This window comes from Alligator sinensis, unplaced genomic scaffold (genome assembly GCF_000455745.1).
Source record: "Alligator sinensis unplaced genomic scaffold, ASM45574v1 scaffold685_1, whole genome shotgun sequence".
In the NCBI taxonomy this organism is placed as follows: Eukaryota; Metazoa; Chordata; order Crocodylia; family Alligatoridae; genus Alligator; species Alligator sinensis.
The window spans coordinates 78,205-103,948 of record NW_005842336.1 but is presented as its reverse complement, the minus strand read 5'-3'; the positions used below and the strand labels follow the sequence as shown (position 1 = coordinate 103,948).

Genomic DNA, 25,744 nt, shown 5'->3' with positions numbered 1-25,744 from the left:
TCTTTCCCTTAACAGGACTCTCATGTTGCCATTCAAAAGATCCACACAAACCACAGGAGAAAGGAGGAAATTACTAGAATTGCCTACTGCAAAAAAAAAAAGGGGGAAAAAAGCAAACTAAAAAGTTGCAGCATTATCACTCCTTCATTTTGCGTGTTAATTTTTGTTAGCAAGTAAAAAAAAAAAGTCCAGATAAAACAAGGATTTCTCAATTGACGTCCCATTGAAGAGTGTAACTATTAAGTTGCATGTATTTGCCTACCAAAGGAAAAAAAAAAAGAAAAAGAAATCCTTCAAATAGTTTATAATGAAGCTAACCACCTCATCTAGCCAGATGGCTAGCCAGCAATGAACTATCTGTAGTTCAGCAAACCTGCTCCTCAGGCACTCAAAAGTTTCCCTCCTCTGCAGTATATTGCACTGAATTTAGAGAACTTTTGACCAAGTGTTGCTTTTAAAATTCAGCCACTCTATTCGCATCATTGGTCAGTTTGAACTAGGAAAAACAAACACTCAAAAATAAATGGTTTTTCCTAGCCTCAAGCACAGGAGCTACACTTTGTAAACAACTGAGTAGACATGACGATGAGGTATGGAGACTGAGCGGAGATGAGTCATCCACAAATCCAGCTTGCAAAAAAGCCTACAGAAAGGACGAAGGGATAAAATGTCCTTTTTTGAATGCACAGAGTCTTCTATGAAGCACAGACCAAAGCAGAGGATTTCATAGCAGCAAGCAAAAAGCCAAAAGGAAAAAAAATAAAATAAAAATCCCAAGAGCACTTGAAGCTTTGGGATTTTTCTTAGGGCACTTCAATTGGACTTCAGCAAGCCACTGCTTTTTGCTTCAATTTTAAAAGATTGCAATTTGCAGTTCTCCTAGTTAAGGCTTTCATTTTCTCCAAGGCCTTTCATCTTTGTGTGTTGTCAATATGCTCCTTTTACCACTCAACCCAAGCTGCTTTATGAAACTGTAAACAGATGTTCTGCTCTGGCATACATGTGCGTGGGAGCAACTTTATCAACGTGAAAGATAAAGCTGGAACTAGTTGTGTGGACAGTTATTCACGTAAGCAGGATCAGGGCCTTCTCAGGAAATAAGTCCATGAATAAATAAGTTAGTGATAAAGCCTTAGAATGCTATAAGTGTACTTATAAGCAAAATTGTTAAGCATTTTCTAAAAATACTCATCCTTACGGTAGAAATCTTAAGATGTCAACAACTAGCTAAAAAACATGGAATAGATGAAGATTCTTCCCAAGAAGAGCTGGTAATTTTGGCCACCCAACTTGAGGGGTCTCAAGCAGGCACCAAAAAATAGGAGGCATCACAGAACCCAAATTAAAACACTGGCTGCTGTTTTGGGCTCAATGCTGCCAATAATAAAGCCATTCTGGTTTTAAAAAAATAAAAATAAAAATTAAGAAGCTTTGGCATTTTTCCTTACATGTTACAATGAAAGAATTCAGCCCTTTTTTAAAACAGCTCCGCCACAAGCTGTGGTCTTATTAATAAAACCACAAGTTCTTATGTAGAAAAATAAAGGATAAACATTTTCCATCTATTCTATATTAAAGTTTTATATAAAAATTTGATGTGACAGGATATTTACTTTCTTAGCAACAAAAACGTCAATGTGCTATTTCTTGGCCCCCCCACCAAACAGTCTAAGCTCGATGGTGAGGTGGTAACCTTGCATCTTCGACTTTGTTCAGAGGGAAAGAAACCCCATTTGTTAGCGATTTTACTTTTTCAAAAATAAAGTTATAAATATATATTTATATTACAAAAAGTTTCTGGACAATTTGATTCTAGGAACACAGGAGCCAAGTTTCTCCAGTGACCACTTCATCCCTCCCTTTGAGAGAGAGAGAGAGAGAGAGAGAGAGAGAGAGAAAAGTGAAATTCAATTGTGAATCCACCAGAATTTGGCATGTTCAAAAGAGGAGAGAATCATGGAGCTTCTATATAAAAGACTTGTGAAGCTTGGGTTCACTCCCGTCAAGTCCTTCAGTAGGGGGTTCTCTTTTCCAGCTTGTGCTTGGTAATGAAGTACTTGAAGAATTCATACACTGACCACGCGATGGCGGTAGAAGGCATCTGGTAAATGACACGAGCCTGCACTCCTCTGAAATACGCTGGGATACCACCAAGCTGATACACAGTCCTGAAGGCATTTACCATTCCCGAGAGGTGTCCACTGATGTTTAGTGAACTCAGTGCCATGTTTTCCTGAGTGTTTAGCAATGTCTTGCAAACATCGAGGGGGGTGGTGGCAGCAGCAGCCACTGCCCCAGCAATGGCACCAGAGAGAATGTGCGAGCGGGGGTTATACTCTCGACGAGGGTTGATTTTCTCCTGCGTGATTTCGTACACGATGAAATGAATAGCTTGGAAGGGCACGTTCATGGTGAGCTGTGTGGTATAACTCCGGTAAAAGGCACCAAACCCTTCCGTCCTGTGCACTGTCCTGATGCAGTCCAAAACAGATTTGTAAGGAGAGTTGTACATCTGCATCCGCTGCTTCACCACTGGTTCAGCAAGAGGCCATTGGAGGGTGTGAACACCAAATGGGCAACACCAGATGGGAGGCAGAGGTACCCAATGGGACAAGAGACAAACCAATTGGACACAAGTTAGAGTAATTCAGGACATCCCAACCCACCCAACCATGCTGTATTTCTTGCCTAATCTAAAACCTTCATTCACTGCCAGCATTCATGCAATTCAAAATAGTTTTACAGAGAGGTGACATTGTTCTCATTTTAGGAAGGAGTGAGGGAGGACAAGGTTTACAAAGCTGACCCTGCTGTTTGAAGTCCAGAGCAATGCTTCTGTTCACTTCAGTGCAAACATCGTTGAGTCATAAGTAACCCGAATCCAGGTCTATTCCAAGTAAGTATCAGGACTGAGACTAGAACCTATAAACGTATGGCTTCTAATGCCAGGTTCTAGACCATCAAAGTGGTGGCTGCTCTTCACATCATAATTTTCAATCCCACTGTTTAAGTGGTGGATTTTTTTTCCCCTCGCACGTTTCAAGTCTTGAAATCCTCCAAATTCTCAGAGAATTTCTCTCGTAAAAAAGATTTCATAAGTAAAATGTGATGCTATAAAATTCTCCCCCACTTCCACTGCTGTATCTTTTAAGTGCATTTAAGAATCACTTTGTACTCCTCTCTCATCTCTATCCAAACAGAAACAGATGGAGGGATGAGTAAAAAATAAAAGTTCTGGTTTAGCTGACCTAGATTATTTCCCAGAATACCTGGGAAAGCATCAGCGTTTGTGAAAGGCTCAGGATGCTTTTTTTTCCCTGCTTCAATTCCAATTTAAGGATTCTACCAGTTTTGTGTAGAATATACAGGTTTCCTTCGCTTTATGCAGGTTCTGTATGTGCGAACTCGCTCTTATGCGATGACCCTTTTTACACTGAAGATTTGTTATATGCAAGGTAAATTCACTCTTAAGCAATCAGTGTGGTGGAAGCCCGCAGTCATCTGCTTTGTGCGATGCATTGTGGGAGTGATGCGCATCAAAATACAGTCTCCTATGTGGATGGGTACTCCTCGCTTGTTGTCTGCAACGTGTTTCTGTAGTTGCCATTATGGCTTCTAAGTGTCTCGCATTATGCCATTATGGCTTCTAAGTGTCCCGCTAGCTTATCTCCTACCCCTCTCCCTGGTTCATCAATGAAGCGCAAGGGAACTTCACTAACACCCTTCGCCACCCTCTCCATGTCAACTAAACATTACCACCAGCACCCTGTGCTTTCGTGTACTGTCTGCTGTTGGCGAGTACCAGAGCTGTCTTGTAAAAGTGGTAGAAATGCGTCTGTGGGGGTCAGTAAAGTCGAAGTCTTGGAACCCATCTCTGTTACATTGTAAAGTGGGTTCCCTTTATGCAAATGCAAGTTATGTGCAGTTTTCCAGGAATGCACGTACAGCGTAAAACAAGGGAAACCCGTGTCACAACATGCAATTAGAGGTCAACTGAAGAGTTAGCCAGTAGAAGTGATAGACTTTTCAGGTGTAGCTAGTTTTAAGACACCTTGGCTTATTTTACGAGTGGCAGAAGGAAATACCTAGAAATCTACTTTAAAATGGATAGTCTCTCAAAAGTAATAGCAGGCAATTCCAAAATGTTTTCTGAGAATAAAGAATAGCAACAAGAAAACCCCTATAGTCGCTCCAGTGAATTACGTTAGTCGAAGTAAAAGATTTCAAAGTATAACAACCTGGCAACAGTTTCACCTAAACTCTTTTCAAGTGTAGGGTCTTTTGGATGACCAGAGGAACAATATGAATGTTTAAATAGGGTTTTCATGTCTATTAACAAGATGTTAGGTTTTAGAGCAATACTGTTTAAATAGCATTAATGAACTAACAAAGCCTTTAAGAGCTACCCATGTATAATGCCCTAAAAAATTTCCCCACAATCATATTGCACGTTCTGATTACAGACAGATGTAGACAGCCACTCTATCAAGAGTCACTCTTAGGCTGAATTTCTTCCCTTATATTTGCTAGTGTGTGTTTTAGTACACATTTGTTTTTACATCTTGGACTTTGATTCCCACTTAAATTTTATAAGTGAGGACAGCAGTAGATTCAGGGAGAGGGTTTCCTACTTTTAATCAAATAAGTGCAGCAAAGGCAGCGAGAATGTCTTGTTCTTTAAACACAGCTGGCTTAAAGGAGCTGTCATTAATAAACATCAGAACAATATGTGCTTGCAATCCACGTGGTCAAGCAGGTCACCTGAAATTGAGTCAAGTCATCTCAACTTTTCCATGTAAACTTACTGTGGTAGACAATAAGGAGTCTAGTTTATACATTTCAACTAATGTGCTCTATATGAACATGCTTTCTACCCTTATTCCCTTCCCCAACTTCCACAAGGACATTACCTTCAGCTGGATTCATTACTGCATCATGGAGTAATGTGGCCATGCTCCCAGCTATGCCTGGGAAACAAGAAAAAAAAAAAAAGTGTCCTTCACAATTCTGTCCTTGACAGGGGACAGAGCCTACCTTAGAACAAAGTTAAACCACAATTTTAAAACAAGTAACAAAGTTCAGCAACAACCTATGCTCTCTCGAGATTTAAAAAAGAAAAAGAGACTGGAAAAGTTTGATAAAATCCTCTGAATCCATCCATAAAATATGCTTGGAGCAATCTTCTGCAACTTAGTGTGTCTATTATTGGATCTCAGAGTTTGGTCAGCCTGGGTACTGCATCCCTCCTCATCTCCCAAAACATTTTTAAACTTCATCCATACTAATGGTTACATCAGTTTAACTAAATCAGCATAAAATATCAGATCCAAACTGATAAAATTGGTTGAATGCACCTATAAATCAGGGTTGGCTCAAGCTTAGCATCAATTTTTCAAAGTAAATAAAGTATTTCTCTATCATAGTTAGTATCTTTCGCTCATCCTTAAACACTAAAGTGAGCATCTCTTCAGTGACAGCCCTCTTCCTTAAGACAGATTTCCACACTCCCCATCCCTGCATCTCTCCATTGCCTGAATGGCGTCTCTAATTATTTCTCCTTACCTGCAACATTTAAGTTTTATTGGCAAAACTATCCCAATCAAAATGTGTTCATTTAAACCAGTCCTCAAGACAATTAAAGCCTTAGTGTGAGCATGATTATACCATGTACAAGTCATGGGGGAAACCAGCAATTAATGTTGTGATATACACACTTTTATACCAGTCTAAAAAACTGCCCAGAGAAGAGGGTTCTGCCTGTATACTCAAATGAACATGGTCAAAAGCCACCTGGTGCAAACAACACCTTGTGCCCAACACAAGAATTTCTACTTCAGGTACTTGTCAGGGACAGGCACCAGGTTAAAGGCACTCAAGGAGGCCTGTGCTGGTTTACCCTAGGGTTCTTTTTCAGGAGCAGAGAGAAGGATGAAGAATGTGAAGCAGGTAAGGGATGGGCTGTTAGTTGCAAACTTGTGTGATACCGTTGGCCAGGTGGCTGTTTCCTCCTTGCTGAATAATGTCACTTAAAGTCCTTTTCATTTTTTCATAGCAGGCAAAATACATGGCATGGGCAGGGCCAGCTCCCAGCATGGTGACATTAATTCCGCGTAAAGGCCTCCAGAAGCCCTCGGTGAGTACCATCCTCTTCAGGGCTCCATACACGCTCTTGTACTGGGCTTTGGGATCCGGCTGCAGGCTCTGCATTCTGGTCTGGAAGAGAAAACAGGAGGAATGAGCGTGTCAGTCACCTGGAAAGCAACAGGCACATTGTTCAAGCTCAAGAATGGGAAGGACCCTATAATCCAGCATGTGCTTCCCTGTTTAAAGAGCTGAAGGATTCTATTCCCCAACAGTTGTGCTGGCAGAGGATACAAATAGCCATCACCCTCCAGTTTGCAGAACAATATTAGCATAGGGCAAGAGGCAGAGCTTCTTCATCTCCACCTTTTCTCCCCAGTGTCTTAGGCCATCCAACCAAGCAGCACAGATTCAGACTGAACGCACTTGAGCTGTAGTACATGCCAATGTTGCAGGCGCTCTGGGAGCATGCCACCAGGGGATGCTACAGCCCAAGCTGCTACCTGCTCCCTTTCAAAGCTGCAGAAATCCCTTACACTGGCACAGAATACAAGTGTCAGCATTTCTGCCCAAATTACTGGGCAAAGGAATGCAGACTGCTTGGCCTGCCAGGGCTTGCTGCACTATAAAACGTTATATCTCCATACTTTCACAGTGACATCAAAGCTATTATAATATACTCCCAGCACAGCTGTGGAGCCATGGTAGTAATGTTTTCAGAAGCAAAATATATATCAGTGCAGTCAACTGCATGCCAAATTGGCCATGTTTCTTCACCATGGACAGTAGCTTGAACAAGAAATGCAGAATCAGGGCTTTCATTTCATTCTGCTGCAATGTACTTCTCATTTTCAACTTTATGTCTGAGCCTGACATCCAGTTTACCGAGTCAGTTATAAATCAGAGACTGGTGCAAAGTGAGTCCTCCAGAAGTGGGGTGGCGTCAGCAATAACCATCCAAGTTTACAGAACCAGAAACAAAACTAGCAAATGTATGTTAGAACTACCCAATTGCCTACTTTTGGAAAAAGCAGAAAGGAAAAGCTGCAAGGGGAAGAAAAACAAGTCAGCAATCCATTTCTAAGCCAGGAACAGCTCCTGAATTGTGGGCTTGACTGAAGCCTAGTTTATCTAGATGTTAAGAGACTAATATACAATATTCTTTAAGCTGCCTAGGAAGAGAGGATTATACTTTTGCAGTGACTATTTAATGAGACGTTTCTACAGAGGTTCATGGAAAGCTCATTTTCTAACATGACACAAGTCCTCATCTCTTCATCCACGCAAAAGTTTCTGCTACTGCAGCTCTCCCCTGACTGACGACATTTAATCTGACAAAGGTAGCACGTTAAACATTTTGAACACAATTTATGTCACGGGGCTGCTGAGAAGTGCGTTTAACACAGAACATTACATGAAAAGTGCTGCAGCTATAGGAAATAAGAATGCTGTTAAGTCAGTCTCACAGAAATCATTAAGTATTACCTAAGTTTTTGTCAAAACAGAACACCCACTTGCAAACATACCCAAGTCATTAAGGCCTCATTCCTTCAAGCACATGAAAAACTATGAATTGGAAGGAGGGGGGGAGGAGGAGTGACAGAGACTAGACTGGGTTAGTCTCTTTGGATAAGGCAGGTCTATAAAATGGATTCTGAAGATGCATAGGAAAAAGTCAACTGAATCACCCCATTTTGCTCAAGTCAGTCCTCATGGACACAGGAGACACGAGTTTTCTAACCTCTCCATGCTCTCCTAGTAACGCTAATTATCTTGATAGCCGGTTCACAAAGCAAGCATCTCTGAAGTATATTAATGCTTTCTGCCTTAGATATGCAGTCAGACCACTTTGTTTCACAGACCAGGAATACAGCTTCACTTCTACAATGGTTGTATAAATTATATCCTGGTGTGGGTAAGCTTGCGCTCATTTTAGAAACTTTCCTAAAAGCAAATATGGGACTACAGTGTAATGAAACCTGTATGTCTGTTTTTTTGTTTTTTTTTTGTTTTTTTTTATAAAAAGTCAGGGCCTCAGGGAATACCTACTGTGAGAAACACTGTATCAGGACTTCACTTGCCACAAGCTGTTATACAGTGGAGTCAGTTGAGACTCAAGTTTGACGGTAGTAAAACCCACCTTGCATTACAGCATTAAGGTCCTGTTTGGTCTAAAAGCTTGAACCAGGTGTGTCTTAGGGGTTAAGCTAAAATAAGGAGTGGAAACTTCATTTCTGGCCTGGTTTGGCTTGAAGTAACAGCAAAGCTGTGCTGTCCATCTAATGTGCCCTTCCCTACAGCACCTTCCATGTACAGGTCTGAACACTTTGCAAGTTAACAGATCGTGAAAGTAAACTGATATACAGTTGTAAAGCATTCCCAAATCCAAGTATCCTGCTCCAACCACAGCAAAACACACTTCCTGAGCATAGTCAGAGACCACAGGTTATTAGATCTTAGCTGAAGATGACATTTTTGGTTAAATTACAGGTTGGACCTCATGAGCTATTATAGACCCTTCAGAAATAGACAACACCTTTATGCCGGTGCACTTAACACCCGACCAAGACTGCAAGCTGTAAATCCAGGACTTCTAACTAAGTTAGTACAGCAAACCCCACTTAGACATAACTATTTATTAAAGAGATAAAAAGCTAATCCAAGCAAATTGTTTTATTACAGTAAATCCTCTGAAAACATAGCACAGGAATTACACCCATTAAAGGAGAGAAGCAGATTTGCCAGCTGGCAAATTGCAGTGATTGGGTTTACTAAGAGAAGCCAGAGGTCTATGCAAAGCATGCTAATTAACATGCCATAAACAGACAGCAACACCCCTAGAAGAGGAGCAAATGGAAACAGGAGTGGAGGAATTAACAAACCACAATGACGCTTCTGGTTTTATTCCTCCCAACATCACTTCTGTTCACCACAGATAGCAGGTGCTTTTGGCCTCTATTGATGCAGCCCTCAAATTATCTCTATCATGTTGAAAGTGAGGCCACATGGCCAAAGCCACACATAGGGTGCAGACAGCAGTGACAATTTTCACCTGATCTGCCCACAAAAGCAGTTCATAGCTGGGATGAAACAAGTGCGCGCAGCTGCAAACAGCTTTAAAAATGTCCAACTGAGTCAAAAATTTGACCACTCATTGCATAAGGTATCAGATAAAGATGTTACAAAATGTAGTGTCTTTTGTAACTTGTGTCTGCAGAGCTGCCAGCTTCTCCTGTTTTCAGAATGGGAAGGGGAAATGGGAGCGGAGGGAGTTCAGTCTGGGGGGGTTTTCAGCTCCCTTGGAGAGCAAGGCAGGTGTATTGCAGCTCCCCCCCGCCCCAACCTTCAGTGCCAGGCAGCTTGGCCATACACCCCTCTGGACAGCGTTTCCCAGCCAGTCTAGCCCCATGAGCACAGGCATCAATCCCAGTGCCGTCGGCCTGGCCACAGAGCTCCCCGCCACCCCTAAAGGGCTGCCCTGCCCTCTTCCCATGCTGGAGGGGCAGGGGGCCGACCCCCCCCCCCCTCCCCTGCCACATGGACAGCTTCGGGAGGGGCGGGGCCCTCCCCCCCCCCCCCCTGCCCTGCCACATGGACAGCTTCCCCCACAGTTGGCAGGCACCTACTCCCCTCATACATCCATCCCCTCCACACACCCCTGGTACCCCTCCCAGACCTCTGGACAGTCCCCCAGCCCCAACCCTCCAACCTTCCCCCTCCCAACAGCTAGATGCATGTAAGTCTGCTGGGGCTGCTCCCACTTCCCTGCCTGGCTGCATGTCAGACATGTGTATATGCGCATGCAGTTGCATGTGCACCTGCTGCCTCCAATCACCCTCCCCCAGCTCCCACCAGAGCAGAGCAAAATCCCAGACACTGGTTCAGGTTTAAAAAAAACAAAAAACAAGCAGACCATATGGACGGAGATTGGAAGGTCCAAAAAGAAGACGTGTCTGGGAAAACCCAGATGTATGGTAACCCTACTTCTGTCTGCACCCTTAGTGCCTGTGGCAGAGCCAGGAACTAAGCTCATATCTCTCTATTAAAGAGCTATCCCTTACTTCTGCATATTGTGTGCTCTAGTTTAGAGGGAGGACTAACAACCAAACACTTTCAGAGATTAGGCAGGAAATCCTTGCTGAAGTCAGAGCACATGCTTTTACTATGTAAGTAAACACTGTGCCATGTATGGTCAAACTTAAACTCAACACTTAAGAGGGGGGAAAAGAAGAAACTTAGAAGTGGCTTGTGACAAAGCATGCTGCAACTTCCCTACTCACTGTTCTAGGACCGGGAAGTCAGCTAATCTGTTGCCTATTACAAGGTAGCAGCGCTGTTTACAGTCTCCCTCCTCAAGATTAACTGGATGTGGGGGGTGTTAACTCCATTGAGTGGAAAGTCTACATTCCTGAATCAACTCCAAAACAAAGATGCTGGGGAAAGCGAAAAGTGTACAAACAGAAACAGCAGCAGGAACAACAACAACAAAAATATAGGTGGCAATGTATTAGTTGGCCCCAGAGGATTCAGTGAAGGAGTAATAACCTAAGCATGGTGAAAGGCACACAACCTTCCCCATCTTTAGTTAAACTGTAGTATTAGTCCAAGTCCCTTTAACAAGCAGCAGTGCACCTATTCTAGTTTCAAGCCAATCACTGTCCTCAAATCTGAGAACACAATGCTTCCTCCCCACTCCCTGCCTGCAGGCTGCATTACTGTGTTCAGGAAAAACACAGACACCAATATTAAGAGGTAGTGCAGGGAAGAAGGAAAAAACAAATCTATAAAAGTGGCAAAACAGCCAGCAGGTCTCTTCTAGCCCACGTGCCACCACTAATCTGACGCAACAAGTCACTTGAGGAGACTAGATTCCGGGGGACCTGGCATTTCATTTCAGCTTTTCAACATATGTGCTGAGCAAAGTCACAAATGGCACAACTGTATAAAAGTTAAGAGCTTAATCCTTCCCATGGAGGGCAGACAACCCAAACTGTCCCAGGGGGGCTAGCACACAACTGCCACTAGGTAAGCACTTCTAGGACCACAGCCATGCACTAGGTCCCAGACTTAAAATGTGCAGTCTTTCCAAAGACAGACAGACAAATTAAAAAAAAAAGAAAGCTTTAAGAAGTAAGAGAGAAGGGCTAAACTGGTAAAATGGACTATTTTACAAATTAGCTTTAAGTTTAAGGCAGGGGCAGGCAAAATAGGGCCCCGTGGGCCAAACCATTCTATCCAGCCCGTAAGGCCCCTAAAAAATTTAGAAAAAATTAATGTTTATCTGCTCCTGGCTGCCTGTCAAAGATGACAGGAGTCAGGGGCAGTAGGAGCCAGGGGGGAGGCAGCAGGAGACACCAACAAAGCTGGCCTGGCCCTGCCCCACCTCCAACCGGAAGCCTCTGCCTGCCCTGGCTTTCGCTGCACATCTGCTTCGACACCATGTGGCCCCAGGCTGCGTTGCCAGACCGTGGAAGCATGGGGCCCATGCTGGCAGGGCCAGGAGAGTGTGTGCGCGCGCAACGAGTCAGAGAGAGAAAGTCCAGTCCCGCATGCAGACCCCCACTACCCTCCCCCCACACACTGCTCCCAACAAAACCCATACCCACCCACACCCCACATATCTACACACATACGTTCCCTCACCCCACACACCTTTCCCTCCCCACAGCCCCCCACAAACCTATACCCACTCCCCATGACCTGCCCACAATATACAAGAGTAAGACTTAACTTTAAACTATTGTGCAATCACCTCTGTGTACACTGCACAAATGCATGTCAATCAGGACAAAAAAATTTTTTTTTTTTTTTTTAATCAAATTAATGAATGTTGTACATGTTCGATTTTTAGAATATAAATTTGGTATTTTTCTGTTTCCAAGATGGCAAAACCCCTTGCTGAAGGTAGTATTTCTGGGGGAAGGGGAGGAACTTCTGGTGGCAAAGGTCAAGGGTTAGGGGGTGGAACTTCTGGTCCCAAGATGGTAGGTGACTGGAGAGCAGGGCACCCAGGGGGTGGGGTTACCCATGTGGCCTCAACAGCTTGCCAAAACCCAATAAGCGGCCCTCCACCCGAAATAACTGTCTTCCCCGGTCCAAGGTGTCAAGACGCAAAGGGTTTTATTCAAGAGTTAAAAGCTTTGCCCCCCCAACTGCTCTCCTAGCCAAGTGCATTGTTTCATTCAGGCCAGGTCTACATTTGGACTTCTGCCAGGGCTGTAAGTTGTACTACTTGATACCAGCAAACCATTTTAAAACATTTTAAATATGGAAGCAATAGTAGACTTTTGCCAATGTAATTCCTTCATTCAGGAAACTTGACACCAGCACAGCTCTGCCCATCTAAGCTGCTACTAAAGCACAGGATGACTTGGTGCAACACCACGAGAACCTTTTAATGGTAGACTGGACTTCACATACATGGTCTCAGGTCTATCTGCACAAAGTTGAATGAATAATTACTGCAGGATCAATTTTTCTGCAACAGTTCCTCAGGTTAATACTACTCTGAAATAAGCATTTTGATTCCTATACACCGAGTGCGCTATTCCAAAGTAACACAACTCATTTCAGAAAACTGCAACAAAGGACACTACTGAAGAACAGTTTCTTCCAGGCATTTTTCCCACATCACCAAGACCTCACAGAAGCAAGTGCACAGAGGGGAAGCCTAGATATGTGCAGTCAGGACCCTGGATTGTGCTCCTTTCCATCACTGTCATCACTTGAGCTGTAAAGACAACAGGAAAGGAAAAAGACAGATCACAGTAGATAAAAACTGCCTAATTTAGGTTGTGGACAAAAGCAACTCCAATGAGTTATATTCAACCTGCTGCTGGTTAAGATGCAAACTAACTCTTCTTCACAAGGTTAAACCACTTTGAAAAACCAGAACATGTCCATGCAAATTAATCGTTGTTAAACACATTAAGAACAAAACCTAAAACCACTAACATACCACTAACCTAGAACGTATTAAGTCTTGGCTGAAAAAATCAAGGCAGCCTGATGAGTTCAACTCAGAAGCCAAAGAAATTAAGTTTAAAAATGCAGCTCAGCTTCCCGAGACAACCAGTCATAGTCACCAGTGAAGACATGTGGCCAAAAGCAAGTGGGTCAAAGAATGGAAGTACTTGAGGACTGCACAATTTAGTTACCAACAGTTTTATAAATATTTGGCTTCCAGGTGGTCTTTTGCACAAACTAGGCCACATTTTGGCCCAATCCAAAAGTGCTTAGTTTAGACATGGATATAGAAATATTTTCTTAGCAAAAAATAAAACATCTTATCAGTAATGCTCATGTGTGCCAATAGTGTGCCAATAGGCTGCCCAGCCCAAAGAGAGATCAAACAGTAGAGAAAGGCATTAAAGCCTTGAGCCTGATCCTGGGAAATCTACTCGTGTCCCAGGGGCAAAATAGCCCTACTTCAGATGGTGTTTGACTGTATGGTCCCTTTTAGTTACCTGCAAGAGCAAGGGTGTGGACCCAGGCAGCCTGGTCCAGTGCTAGCAAAAACTGCTCAACAGAACATGTGTACAAGTTATATCCTGAATGGGACTGGGACTTGCATGGGACTGGGACTCAGAAGAAGAAGACTACTCCTAGCAGTGCCACTGATCTGCAGGATAACCTCTAGCAACTCACTGCTCTCTTTACAATTGAGAGGAATGGAGATAATATTGACCTCCTTTGTAAATCACTCCGAAACCTTGCACAGCAATTTAAACTTGAGCAAAGCATTGCCACTAGCAAATTCATAGCTGCACTGGGGCAAAACAGTAGTTATTTCATATTTATAGCTTCATAGTAGGTAGGGTCAGAAGGGACCCGAGCAGATCATCAAGTCCGACCCCCTGCCACGGGCAGGAAAGAAGGGTGGGGTCAAATGACCCCAGCTAGGCGATTATCTAGCCTCCTTTTGAAGACCCCCAGGGCAGGGGCAAGCGCCACTTGGCTTGGAAGTTGGTTCCAGATCCTAGCCCCCCTGACTGTGAAGTAGCGCCTCCTGATAGCTAGCCTGAATCTACTCTCGGTCAGCTTATGGCTGTTATTCCTCATTTCTCCCGGTAGTGCTCGGGGGAACAGGGACTCTCCCACAGCCTGCTGATCCTCCTTGGCCAGCTTGTAGACGGCCACCAGATCCCCTCTCAGCCTTCTCTTGTGGAGGCTGAACAGGTTCAGGTCCCGTAGCCTCCGCTTGTAGGGCCTGCCTTGCTGCCCCCAATCATGCGAGTGGCCCTCCTCTGGACCCTCTCGATGCTGTCCACATTCCTCCTGAAGTGCGGCGCCCAGAACTGGACACAGTACTCCAAAGATTTAAATGTCACATCACTTGGGACTTCTATGTGCAAGTACAGCCTTGCCCAGCCTGCTTTTAATGCAAGGACTGAATGCTTCCCCCATCCCTATGAAAATTTCCTTCACTGCTCTTCTGCGCTGAGCAATGTATTAAAACATCAGCAGCAAACACCCAGGGCCCCTGTGCTGGGTGGTTTACAAGTACTGAGGTCAAAATCCTACCTGCTTCCTGGATCAGGCATAACAAATGGCAGGGAAAAAGACATTTTACAGCTGGAAAAGACTGAGGTGCAGAGAGACACGCTGTATGACCTTGGGAAGTCGGTCAATTTGTGGCAAAGCCAGGAATCTAGCCACAATTTTGAGAGTCTGAGTTGAATGCCCTGTTTGCAAGACGATCCTACATTTCTCCGAAGTTCGTGCTGAATCATGCTGACCGTGGACTCTTGACTGAGCAACTGAGCTTAAGCATACAAGGTGGTGCAAGTTCTGACACTCCCTGCATTTAAAAAACCTAAGCCAGGGTTGACAATAGCTTGGATCCAGGTATGAAATGGCAAAAGACAGGGAATTAGTCTCTAACACCCTTGTCTTTCAGCCTCTCAGACTCCGCCCCACCCCCCCCACCCCCCCCCCCCCCAAGAACCTAAAGCCCTTTATAATCCTGATGCTCATCTTCTACAGTCAAACCCCAGCTAGAGTCCTTTAGAAATAAACATAAACCTGCTCTAATTTGGCATTTGTAGTACTGGTTAAGTAATTATTGCTTTGTTAAGACTATTCAGAGCTATGGGAATAAACTTACAGTACATTTACCTGCAGTGACTATTGCCCAGTATTGCTGACAGACACCTGAATATACTTTTAAAGAGTGACATTTAGAAACTTACAGTGAGGGCGAAAGTTTTTTTAGCAACTGAATTTATAGCCCAGGACCTCAAAGAGGAGCTCCAGAGTGTACTCCATTATCCAAGCGGTGCTTCACTGGCATTTATGTACATGGACTTCTGATAATAATCAGTCCCCTTGTACCAGTGACCAGAACCAGTTTGCATCTTGGATGATACAAATCCAGATACCAGCATGGACAATTCAATTCTTTCAGCTACCCTACCTAGTTAAATCAGTTCTTTCAAAGCCTTCACATGCCTACTGTTTGCAAAGCAATCAAGTAACTTTTATGCCAACTAATTTAAAATAATCCTTATTGTATAAGCAGCAGAGCATCTAGAACAATTAAAGATTACCCAGTAAAGCTGGTTTCAATTTACCTGAGGAAGGCAATGCTTAAGCTGACCCATGGAAATCCTTGCACAAACCAGGATGTGCACTAATTTTTTTGAATGCTCATGTATACAATCTAATTGGATTATCCAACTTTTAATTTGCTGCCTCACTCAGATAAAACCCAATAGATGTGCCTATATAACAATGGCTTGATTGGTACATTTAGCTCCTGACTCTAAGTCCATAGAGCCCGATTGGTTTCTGAGGACAGATCACCAGCGGTACCCAGGACCTCTCCATTTTGCAAGGGCAGCAAGTAAGGGAAATTCCAGATTTATGTTTTTTTAAATCTGGACATTCACTAATACTGTCATAGCTCCAAGCTGACTAATGTAACCCAAGCCTTTAAAGAAAGCAGCTTTCATCCTGCTGTACAGACTGGGGAACAGACACAGATGAAACAAGCTGCCCACAGGCACTCAGCATCTGGTAGAACCAGGAAATTAACTCTGATCTACAGAATCTCAGTCCAGAGGCTTTGTCCTAAGGTAGTCCTTCCTCTTGGCATGGATGGTGACAGACAATCCTGCTTTAACCAGAACAGGGCCGACTGACCTTCCAGGTTGAGTTTTCTATGATCTAAGAGCATATCGGAAAGAAACATAAGTAGTTTGTAGGATCAGACAAAACATGATGCAGAAGCAACAAGTTACATGCTTCAGCGCAGTTTTCCAGATGCCTGAGACTTGATTTAATCTGTTTACAAGAGGCAATTATAGGAAGTCCAAGCAACATCAATTTAAGCTACAACTGGTACCATATCCAGGTAGAGGCATGTGGTATCAGCAGCTGCTACAGTCAAGTTCTGAAGATACAAATGTTCCTTTTTAGAACCAGGAAAATACAACAAAGCATCTTTCAGAGACCAGCTTGATTTTCCTCTAACCAGTAAATCAGATCAAGAATGTGTGTGATGCCAGCCAACCTCCATCCCAGCACAAAACAAGTAATCACACTGTATTCATTTGTATTTTGATGACCTACATTACAAGTAACCCACACTCATATCTAAGCAACTAAAAGCAGCTGCAAATAAATTTCTGTTTGCTTTGTGCAGAGTAGATCACTAGTAAGAAGAGAGTTATACAGTTGCATGGACGGGGTGCAACCTCAGACAATACCACCACACTTTCTCCCACACCCCTGTGTAAGTACTGTGTTTCTCTCCTTCAGGTTTAAAGGCAGATTTCTAGAAGTCCCTTCTCTCTTTCCTCCACTCCCATCCCCAAAAGTAAAACACAGGCTTAATCAGCATACTGGATGGACTTTTTAAAAACCCCTAACAAGTAGAGGTACAACCCCTAGCAGGAACATAAATTATAACCTATGCACAACTTCTGCAGAGATTAGTCATGTGTCTTTTTTTTTTTCCCTAAATCAGGACTACTTGTCACAGATTAACAAAGGAAAAACCGGCAAACATACAACTAACAAATGGTTGTTTCTCGGGTCAGAAGACACCAAATAATACAGTTTCTGAAGTTTCATTCATACAAAAAGTACCAAGAAATCAATTCTGCCTCCTCCTGTCACAATTAGGCACAGCAGTGACACAGCTGTATCAAGAGATCTTTGTATATCACTATGATGGGCAGCACTATCATCAAAAAAAATTATTTTTTTTTTAATTTAAATTAAAAAAAAAAAAAAGTTTCCAAGCTGCTCTTTCAGTGCATATTGTCACACATCCGAGAGCTACACATTGCCCTCAGTAAGAATCATGACTTCACTGCCTGCTTTAAACATAGCTAACCCTTCATTAAGAAAAAAAAAGTCAAAACAAAAAAGTCCAAAAAAGCCAAGGTATAACTGCAACATGGAAAGAGAAACTGCTCTACACATTGCAACATTTTCATTTTCTTTTTACCAGAAAAAGGGATGCTGGAAATCAATCATGTTTCCTTTTAGAGGAAGCCAGCCACTTGCATCACTTCAGGGACACAAATTTATGTAACAAGTCAGGCTATTCCAATCGCTCAGCCCCACAACTGACTGACTAACACAATCGCCACATCACAACTTCCTTTTCAGTTACAAGACACTAAAAAAGGATGGCCAACTTGTCTCAGGAGACCAAAGAAAAATGTCCTATTTCTCTTAAATGACCCACTGAACTTTTGGTAAATTCCTGTCTCTTGGCTAAATTCTGGATTATCCAATCTTCTGCCTGTGCATACGCCTCTATACTTCTCTTATATTTACCCAGCTTTGCTCGAGAAGAACATGTGAAGACTTTCCATGGCAGCGGTAAGAAGTTTATTACATGATGTGGGATTGGGAAACTTGCATTGCAAAATTCAAGTATCATCGATAGCATTCGATAATTTTTGCTAGACTAAAACAGCTAGTCTGATATTTCAGTATTTTCAGCCTTCATTCCTAACGTATCCGATTAGGAAAAGCAGGCTCTGTGTGTGGCATCAGGATTTCATGATCAGGGGACAGAATAAGAAACTTTAGGCCAGGACTGTATTTGCATTTCTGCCACTGATATGGTGGGCCCCTGCAACAAGTTTCCACAGCTATAGCATGGAAAGATTTACCCACCTCTAAGCAGTGACAGGTCTTCTGTAAGTGTAAAGAATCACAATCAAGTTGTCTCCCCACCCACAGGAGAAAAATGTTAGTTAACTGCCATGGATAGCAAATACTGCCAGAGTGTAAAGCAATTTAGGACTTCCACTCCACTGTGCAGTATATCCCACTGTATTTACACGCTGCTACAGAAGGAACTCTAGTTAAAAGAAAAAACCCCAGACACATTACTTTCATTTTCTCTCTATTCCTAGCCATTTCCCAGTCAAGGCAATTCCCTGCTGAATAACACTGGAAAGTCCTGCATGTTGATGAATGACTCCATGACTTAGCAAAATATAAATGTGCTCATTATAACTGTTTGTCTGTTAACACAAAACCCACAGTGGCAATGGGGTTAATGTTAACTATTTACAGCCAGTACTACTAGCTGTAAACAGTTATAGTATGACAAGGTAGGCAAAAATCTTGGCTGGGATGATCTAGTCAGGTATGGTCCTGCCTTTGAGCAGGTGGTTGGACTAGACGACCTCCTGAGGTCCCTTCCAACCCTAATTTTCTATGATTCTGTACTATAAAGCAGAACCCAGATCCAAAGGTAATTGTGTCCCACAGTGACTGTGGATTTTTAAGACAGCACACAATGATTTAAATCTAAGAGCCAAGAGGAACACACGTACGAGATGTTCCTACTAGAAACCAACAAAAGCAGGCACAAACATTCCCTCTTCGCATCTTAGTCTGCCGATGTGCCTAGCTCATCAGCAGTCTGATGATGGAATTTCCTTGTCTTCCATACTCCACTCATCTATCTGTTGTTGTTTCATACGCTCCTGCATGCACCGACAAGGGGATAAATTAAAGCATCTGTTCTCAATTGTTTACATGCCAGGACCCCATAATATTTCCTCCATTTGACAGTACAAGAAGGGTTAGTTTACTGTGATTCCCTACTTAAGAACCTTACAGAAGGAAAGACCCAAGATTACAATGTTTTACAATGTTGAAGAAAAGCAGGTAGGGGTCACCTGCCAAATAAGAGAGAAACCTTGGCAGCATAATATGAAACATTCCACATCCTAAAATTGACAAGCTCTACTATTCTAAGGTACCTCTCAAATAGCGTGTGTTGATACAGAATGGCTACTGTAGTTGATGGGGGGTTCAAGAAAGTGGGGGGGTTGTGGGGGGGGGGGGGGGGGGAGAGGAAACGCACCATACACATAGGAAACAAAGACTACCAGTTTGATTTGCACAATACAATCTGTGTTAGGACAGGTAAGTGCTACTTTTGCAGTTCTCACACATTTACAAATACAACTAATGTCTCAAGCTGTGCATGAGGGGGTATGCCCACTCATCACAGGAGTAACTGAGATACTGGGAAGCAGAGACACTAAGCAAAAGCACAGAAGCAGCCTCCAACAGATTCAGAAACAGGACACAGGAGACCAAACTTCCCACCTTGTTCCCCAATGACAAAGCTGTTCTCTCTCTCAGGCTACTATCTGGAAAGTCAGTCCAGGTACCTTGACAAGAACAAGGTGAGCTCCTAAACTAAGTTTTTACTTTCACACTGGATTTTGCTCATATCATACATAAAGCAGCATTAGATTCTGCTGACTCAGCCTGCAACCCACTATTTCATTTGGCTTTCCAGGTCACAGCACAGGTCTATCTGGTTTCACCACAGGAGGCTAATAAAGTTAGTACCTTCCCACCCCAAATCCCTCTCTTTAATGAGGGAGATGAGGCCGCACTGCTGCTCCTTTTACAAGCAAGCAAGCATTCAGTGAGCTGGGACTGACAGAGAAAAATTAAGCTAGAATTCTGTTTGATGTTGTTACACAGATTTTGTATAGCCCTACTTTCAAGCCTGTCTACTCCCTCAATTGTGTCAGAAAGTCAACAGACCACTTAAAAAGGACGCACCACTCCGTCATGGTGTCTGCGATCTTCGTACATTTTAATGTAAATTTTATCTTACATTCTATCTAAGAAAGGTTGCATAGCTCAAGAACGGTCACAAACAAGCTTTGCCAGGCCAGATCATGACCCTGAGATCCATGCATATTTAGACAAACACTTGAGAGCTTCCATTCATTACGCACGAGTAGTCACATTATCACTGGTGCCCACCTTACACATGATAGCATCAAGTGCCCCAGAAAGGGCTGTTAATATCACAGTACTACATTCAGCAATTTCCCAGAAGACAGGTCTGATAGAGTAGGGGGTGGCAATCCTCAGTGTGCCTGCCAGACTATAAGGCCATTTTGCTTGGCATGCCACAGCTGGCTCAGGCCCACAGCTGGGGCTGGATGTGTCAGACAGCTGGGAGGCTGCAACTAGTGCACCAGGGTCTGAAGCCCCAGCCTGGCAGGGGCTGCACACACGCCTCGAGGCACCCGGCAAAGGGGCCTGGGCATAACCCCAGCCCCTTCCCCTCCATGTACCCCAAAGCGCACGTACAGCTGCCACCACCACAGAGCCCAGGCTGCTCACAGCAGGCAGAGGGCAGGGTGTAAACAGCTGCATCAGGGTACAGAGCCTTGGCCTGGCTCTGTGGCCAGAGGCAGCTGCACACACGTCTCGGGGCACACAGCTGGGAGCAGTGCAGCCACGGCCCATTGCCCACTGTGCCCTGAAGCACATGTGCAGTCACTGCTGGCAGCGAGCCCGGCCAGGGCTCTGGACCCTGGTACAGCCACTTGCAGGCTCGCAGCTGCCTGCTGAGAGCAGCCTGGGCTCTGTGGTGGGTTGCCCAGAGCCTAGGCTGCTCAAAGCGGAAAGCCATGAGGCCACAAGCAGCTGCACCAGGGTCCAGAGCCATGGCCTTGTTTGTTGCTGGCAGCAGCTGCACACATGCCTCAGGGAGCACAGCAGAGAAGGGGCCAAGGCTGCACTACCACAACAAGGATCAGGCCCCTTGTGGCTCCCCCATTGTCTGACCTGGCACACCAACATCTTCCGAGTCCAGGTTGCAAGGGTTTTTAGTGCTCGCCCCAAAAACGTTGCCAACTCTTGTGATACAGCATTGCATGTACCTGAACTAAATGCATGGGGCTGGAATTTCAGGTAAAGGTTTTCTTCTCCTCAACTGAGGAAACACACTAGTGGTCCACTGAAGGCAGTCAATCACCTCCTGCTAAGATAACAGGCAAAGGTGACTGCAGGCTGCCTTTGAAACTGCCACGTGTGCACCCCTAAATGGAAAAAAAAACAAACAAAAAATTCTGCTGCTGGGTCTTTCTGCTCCCCCACTGCTCTCGATCCACACTTGATCCTTCCTGCCACAAGCCACTGAACCTTGAGAGACAGAGGCTTTCAAAGACTCCTTAGCAAGGGGGATTAGGCTCCGCTGCTGCTCCTCTTGCCAGGTTTCCTCCATGCACTGAACAACATGTTGGAACGCCCTCAGAAAGGGATCAAACAGGTTCCACGGACGGGTTCACTGTTGGTTGCACAATTCTGGAGATTATCCTGGCACTTCTTAAAGGCAAACTAGCTCTTCCCCCCCTGCAAGGGAAGCAGCAGCAAGATGACACAAGGTGGACTTTTGCCCAGGCAGCCGGCAGCACTCACCTGCTCCTACAACTTCCTCCTCCCTTTAAACCCCTGCGTCTTCCAGGCCCACTGCCACAGCCTGCACAACCCCAGGGTCCCCTAGTTCTGGGAATCCCAAGTCACCCAAGGGCGCCTGTAGCAATCCTCTCCTTGCTCTCTTCACCCTTCTGCCTGGCTTACTCATGCGTCAAGGGGCATGGGTTTTACACTAAGGGTTTGACACTGGCGGCACCTCCCTGGCATTTTTGTTTTAGCCAACAAACACAGAGCAAGGGGGTGACAGAGGAAGGAGACAGTCCCAGCCCTTGGCCACAAGGCAGGCGGAGGGGGCGGGAAGCCCTGGCAGTCCCGTGCCATACATGCTGCCTGCAGGCAGGAGAGCATCCGAAGCCAGCCCACGCTCCATGAGCCGAGGGAGGAAGCAGCGGGGCTGCATGATGGCAGCAGCAGCATCCCCATCCCCGAACAGGGCAGGGGCAGGAGCCCCTGCTCCCGCCGCCCCGGGCATGCAGCCCCCGGCCCCCTCACCTTCACCGAGTCCACGGGGTACATGACCGTGTGCTCCATGATCCCGGCCTCAGCCCCAGCCACCATGTGGGTGGAGGGGGAGACGCTGGTGGGCAGGCTCTCGTAGTCCTCCCCGCAGCCCTGGCCTTCCATGGCCAGCCCCGGCCCGGCCCCCACGGCCGCCTGGCCCCCGCCGCTGCCCGCCACGCTGCAGCGCAGCTCCATCCGCACGCGCAAGGGCAAGGGCAAGGGCCGGGTGGGAGGGAGCCGCGGCGATGGGGAGGGCGGGAGAAAGTTCACTACTTAAAGTGACACCCTGCCAGCCACGCCCCCGGCTCCCTCTTCCAATGGCAGCCGCCGATTGGCCCAGGCCGTCCCCGCCCATTGTGGCGTCACGCGCGCAATGTTGCACTGTCCCGGCCCGGTGACGTCAAGGTTCCCAAGCAGAGCTCCAGGAGGAGGGGAGGTGTCTCTGCTGTTGGCAGGGGTTGCCCTGGGGCAGGAGCAGGAGGCATCGGTGGGCAAGAGCTCTGCATGAGATGTGAAGGCAGGGCCAGGGTTTCCCTAGGCAAGAGATGCCCCTTGTCAGAGACCCTGGAATGGAAGTCTGGGCCTGGCCCTTCTCAACAAAGACATGAAATTGCCCCTAAAAGTGTCTCTGGGCGCGTCTACACGAGGCTAACTGCACAGTAGCGCATGGGGCAAAAGCCATGCTAATACGCTACTGCGCAGTAGTATTAGGCCACTGTGCACTAAGCATCGCTAAAAAGCCACTGTACTGCCCAGTAGCACAAGTTACTGCGCGTTGATTTTAGTGGTTGGTTAACCAAGTACTAAACTTAATGCGCGTCAATGAATAGGTACACATACCCTCCTTTCCATGGAGAACACCAGCCTTTTATCCACCCACCTCCCATAGGTCCTACCAGTTCTCAGTTTCCACCTGGCACTCAAAATATTTATGGCTTTCAGGCCAAATGTTTGGGGCTTCTGCAGAGAGTCACAATATTGACATTTTCCAAGGAAAAACAAAAATAATTTTGGCAAAACTTTCCTTAGGGAAAACACCAACACATCCACATTTCTGACCTTGCGTGAGGTTTTCAGTGCACTGAATGGGCCTGACTGCCAGTTTTTCATGTGAGATTTGAAGCCACTTGGTAGGCAGATCTCAATTCCAAATGTGCATGTAGGTCATTTAAGGATACAAGCAGAGAGACACCTTTAACAAACTGGAATGCATTGGCTTAGCAGAGGTTACTGACAGGCAGAAGGTCCACTGCTGTTGAGTGAAGAAGAGAATGAGGCTTTGGAAAGTCTTTTGGGTAAAGTCCAGGACTGGGAGTTTGGAGATGGAGGTTTCTTTACCAAGTCTGCCTTAGTCTATGTGTGCAGCCACATCCCCTCTGTGTGCTCCAGTTTCCCTAGCTGGAAATAGGACCCATTTCATAAAGATGCTGCAAGGATTCATTCCTCAAAGGCAACACCACAAGCTTCCACTGGGGCTGTGCATCCCTGAACCCGCTCCACGTGTTGGGGCCCTGATCATGCCCTGTCTTGCATCTCACTCCACACACCTGTGCAGGGGGAGCGGAGAGCAATACCTGTGTATTTGACAATACTTTGGACAGGCAAACATAAGACAGAAGTCACGAGAGGATCAGATGCTCAAAAAACCTAAAAATGCACTGGGAGAGACACACCAGCTACTGATCTCTTCATCCTAACCCATGAAAAATTCCACTGCTTGAAAGAAGACCTCTTGACAGAGAGCAAAAAGTGGAGATAATGCCAAAGAAATACACTGGGGAATGACAGGTGTGTAGAAATACAAAAGGGGAATCACATAAATAGTTTGCTAAAAAAAGGGGGGGGCTCTTGGGAGGAAAAAGGGACACTGTGCCAAGTTCTCTGCTGCTGTCTATGGGAGCAGTGCCTTCAAATTTGCCTGCTGGTACCATAGAATTTGCCCCTCTGTAATCTGGGTTTTTACAAGCTTCCTCAATAGCTTGTTGGGACCATTTATATCATTAAATCATATGCAATCTGCTCCTCTTTAGTTATTCCTTGCAATCCAGGAACTGAAATACCCAACATCATCACAAATCACATTATGTGACTAACTGGCTCCTTAAGCAACATGCAGAGGGGGGAAGCAAATATAAAGATCAATAAACAAACACAAGGACAAATACAGAGCTAGATGGCTTAGCAGTAGGGCACAGATTTCCTAATAATTCACACTGAAATCCTTGGATAACTATCGGCAGTTCATCCAAATTCTGTGTGCAAGGACAGGAAGGTGGCCCACACCATTTTGATAAGAATAAGGCCTTAATTTCCCCTGGCAGCATGCCAGTCACTTGTCAAACTCTATCTCAGAGGTGCCTGCATCTCAGCTGTGTTGCCATGTATGAATTATTTGTGGAGAACCTTAGGACTATGGCTTTCTTGGACCTAACAAACACAGTGTTTTGTGTATATCAAAACCACTTGAGGGGCCAATAAGGCAGTCCTGACTTTACAAAAAAAACCCCATTGTTCTTCATGGGTGTTTTCTTGATTCAGGGTTGAATAGGGGCATGACGTTTAGCCCATGTTAAAATGGTTTTCTTTGTATTCCAGGCAAAAGTCACGCAGAGCACAGCTACCACAGGTAGTCATTTTACTAGTTAAACCTCCCTAACAGCTAGCTGAGGTAACTAAGATGTTCAGGTCTTTTGCACCAAGATGAATGTTACCTTGTAACTAGAGGTTATTCATAATCAAGAACTGTGATTATTGTATTGCAGGCTATTGAGATCTTTTGTGCCTTTCCTTCCACTTGGCTGCAGGGTGTCTAGTCAACTTCATTACCATGAAGGGACTCCTTTTTACTGTACCTCACCAAAACTTGAACAAGGGGTTGTGTATGGACTATGAATTGTGAAGCACAGGAACAAATATCCCATCACTGGGCGTGAGTGTGATCTCTCTTGCTTGTCTATAAAGCAAGAATAGCATTTGATTTACTGTGGGTTCAACCTGGATACAGGAGAAGGCAATTCACTCCTTTAATTTCAGCAGCACTTTTTCACACAAACTGGTATTATATAACCCCCAAAGCATACCCTCCTCCAGTTATATTTTTCCTTTCTCTCCTTCCACCCATGCTTTCTTTATTGCTTCTTCTCCCCACCATCTCTCTCCCGTTCTTCTTCTCTTGCCAATCCATTCTCACTCTCCTTTCCAACCCCAATCCTCCACCCTTTCATTCTCTGCCTAGCAGTTGAGGAAAGACAGTTCTGTACCACTAAGCCATTTCCCTCCTCTCCCTATTCAGCTTTGTAGCCTTGTACACAATTTTGTTCAGAAAAAAATGGGAAATCATAAAGAATCAGAAAATCAGGATGATTGCTTGCACCACAAAAGTGGTTGGTGGCAACAACATACTAGGTGCTGTACATCTATTGCAGACCTCACAACA

General features: G+C 44.9%; 1 protein-coding gene across 2 annotated transcripts; it reads right to left on the bottom strand.

The window, feature by feature from the left end:
• Window positions 1-8: 8 nt before the first annotated feature.
• Window positions 9-22,503, bottom strand: SLC25A37 (solute carrier family 25 member 37). 2 transcript variants are annotated; one of them, XM_006028702.3, is made up of 4 exons: window positions 22,300-22,503; window positions 5,985-6,213; window positions 4,911-4,967; window positions 9-2,532 (listed from the first exon to the last, which is right to left on the bottom strand). In XM_006028702.3, exons 1-4 carry the CDS (start codon window positions 22,501-22,503, stop codon window positions 2,012-2,014), a joined length of 1,011 nt encoding a protein of 336 aa, XP_006028764.2. In that variant the 3' UTR covers window positions 9-2,011. The 2 variants fall into 2 exon arrangements, with proteins under 2 accessions (XP_006028764.2, XP_025065931.1); XM_025210146.1 differs by lacking the exon at window positions 22,300-22,503 and having other exon boundaries at window positions 5,897-6,121.
• Between the last annotated feature and the right edge of the window lie 3,241 nt (window positions 22,504-25,744).

What these genes read in the sequence shown, in the direction of transcription:
- SLC25A37 (XM_006028702.3), bottom strand. Translation starts at nt 22,503, where the DNA reads ATGGAGCTGCGCTGCAGCGTGGCGGGCAGCGGCGGGGGCCAGGCGGCC. An exon ending in AAACAGCCACCTGGCCAACG is followed by an intron (nt 4,968 to 5,984) that starts GTATCACACAAG and finishes CTTGTTTCCCAG; the next exon opens with GCATAGCTGGGAGCATGGCC. An exon ending in AGTAATGAATCCAGCTGAAG is followed by an intron (nt 2,533 to 4,910) that starts GTAATGTCCTTG and finishes TTGCTGAACCAG; the next exon opens with TGGTGAAGCAGCGGATGCAG.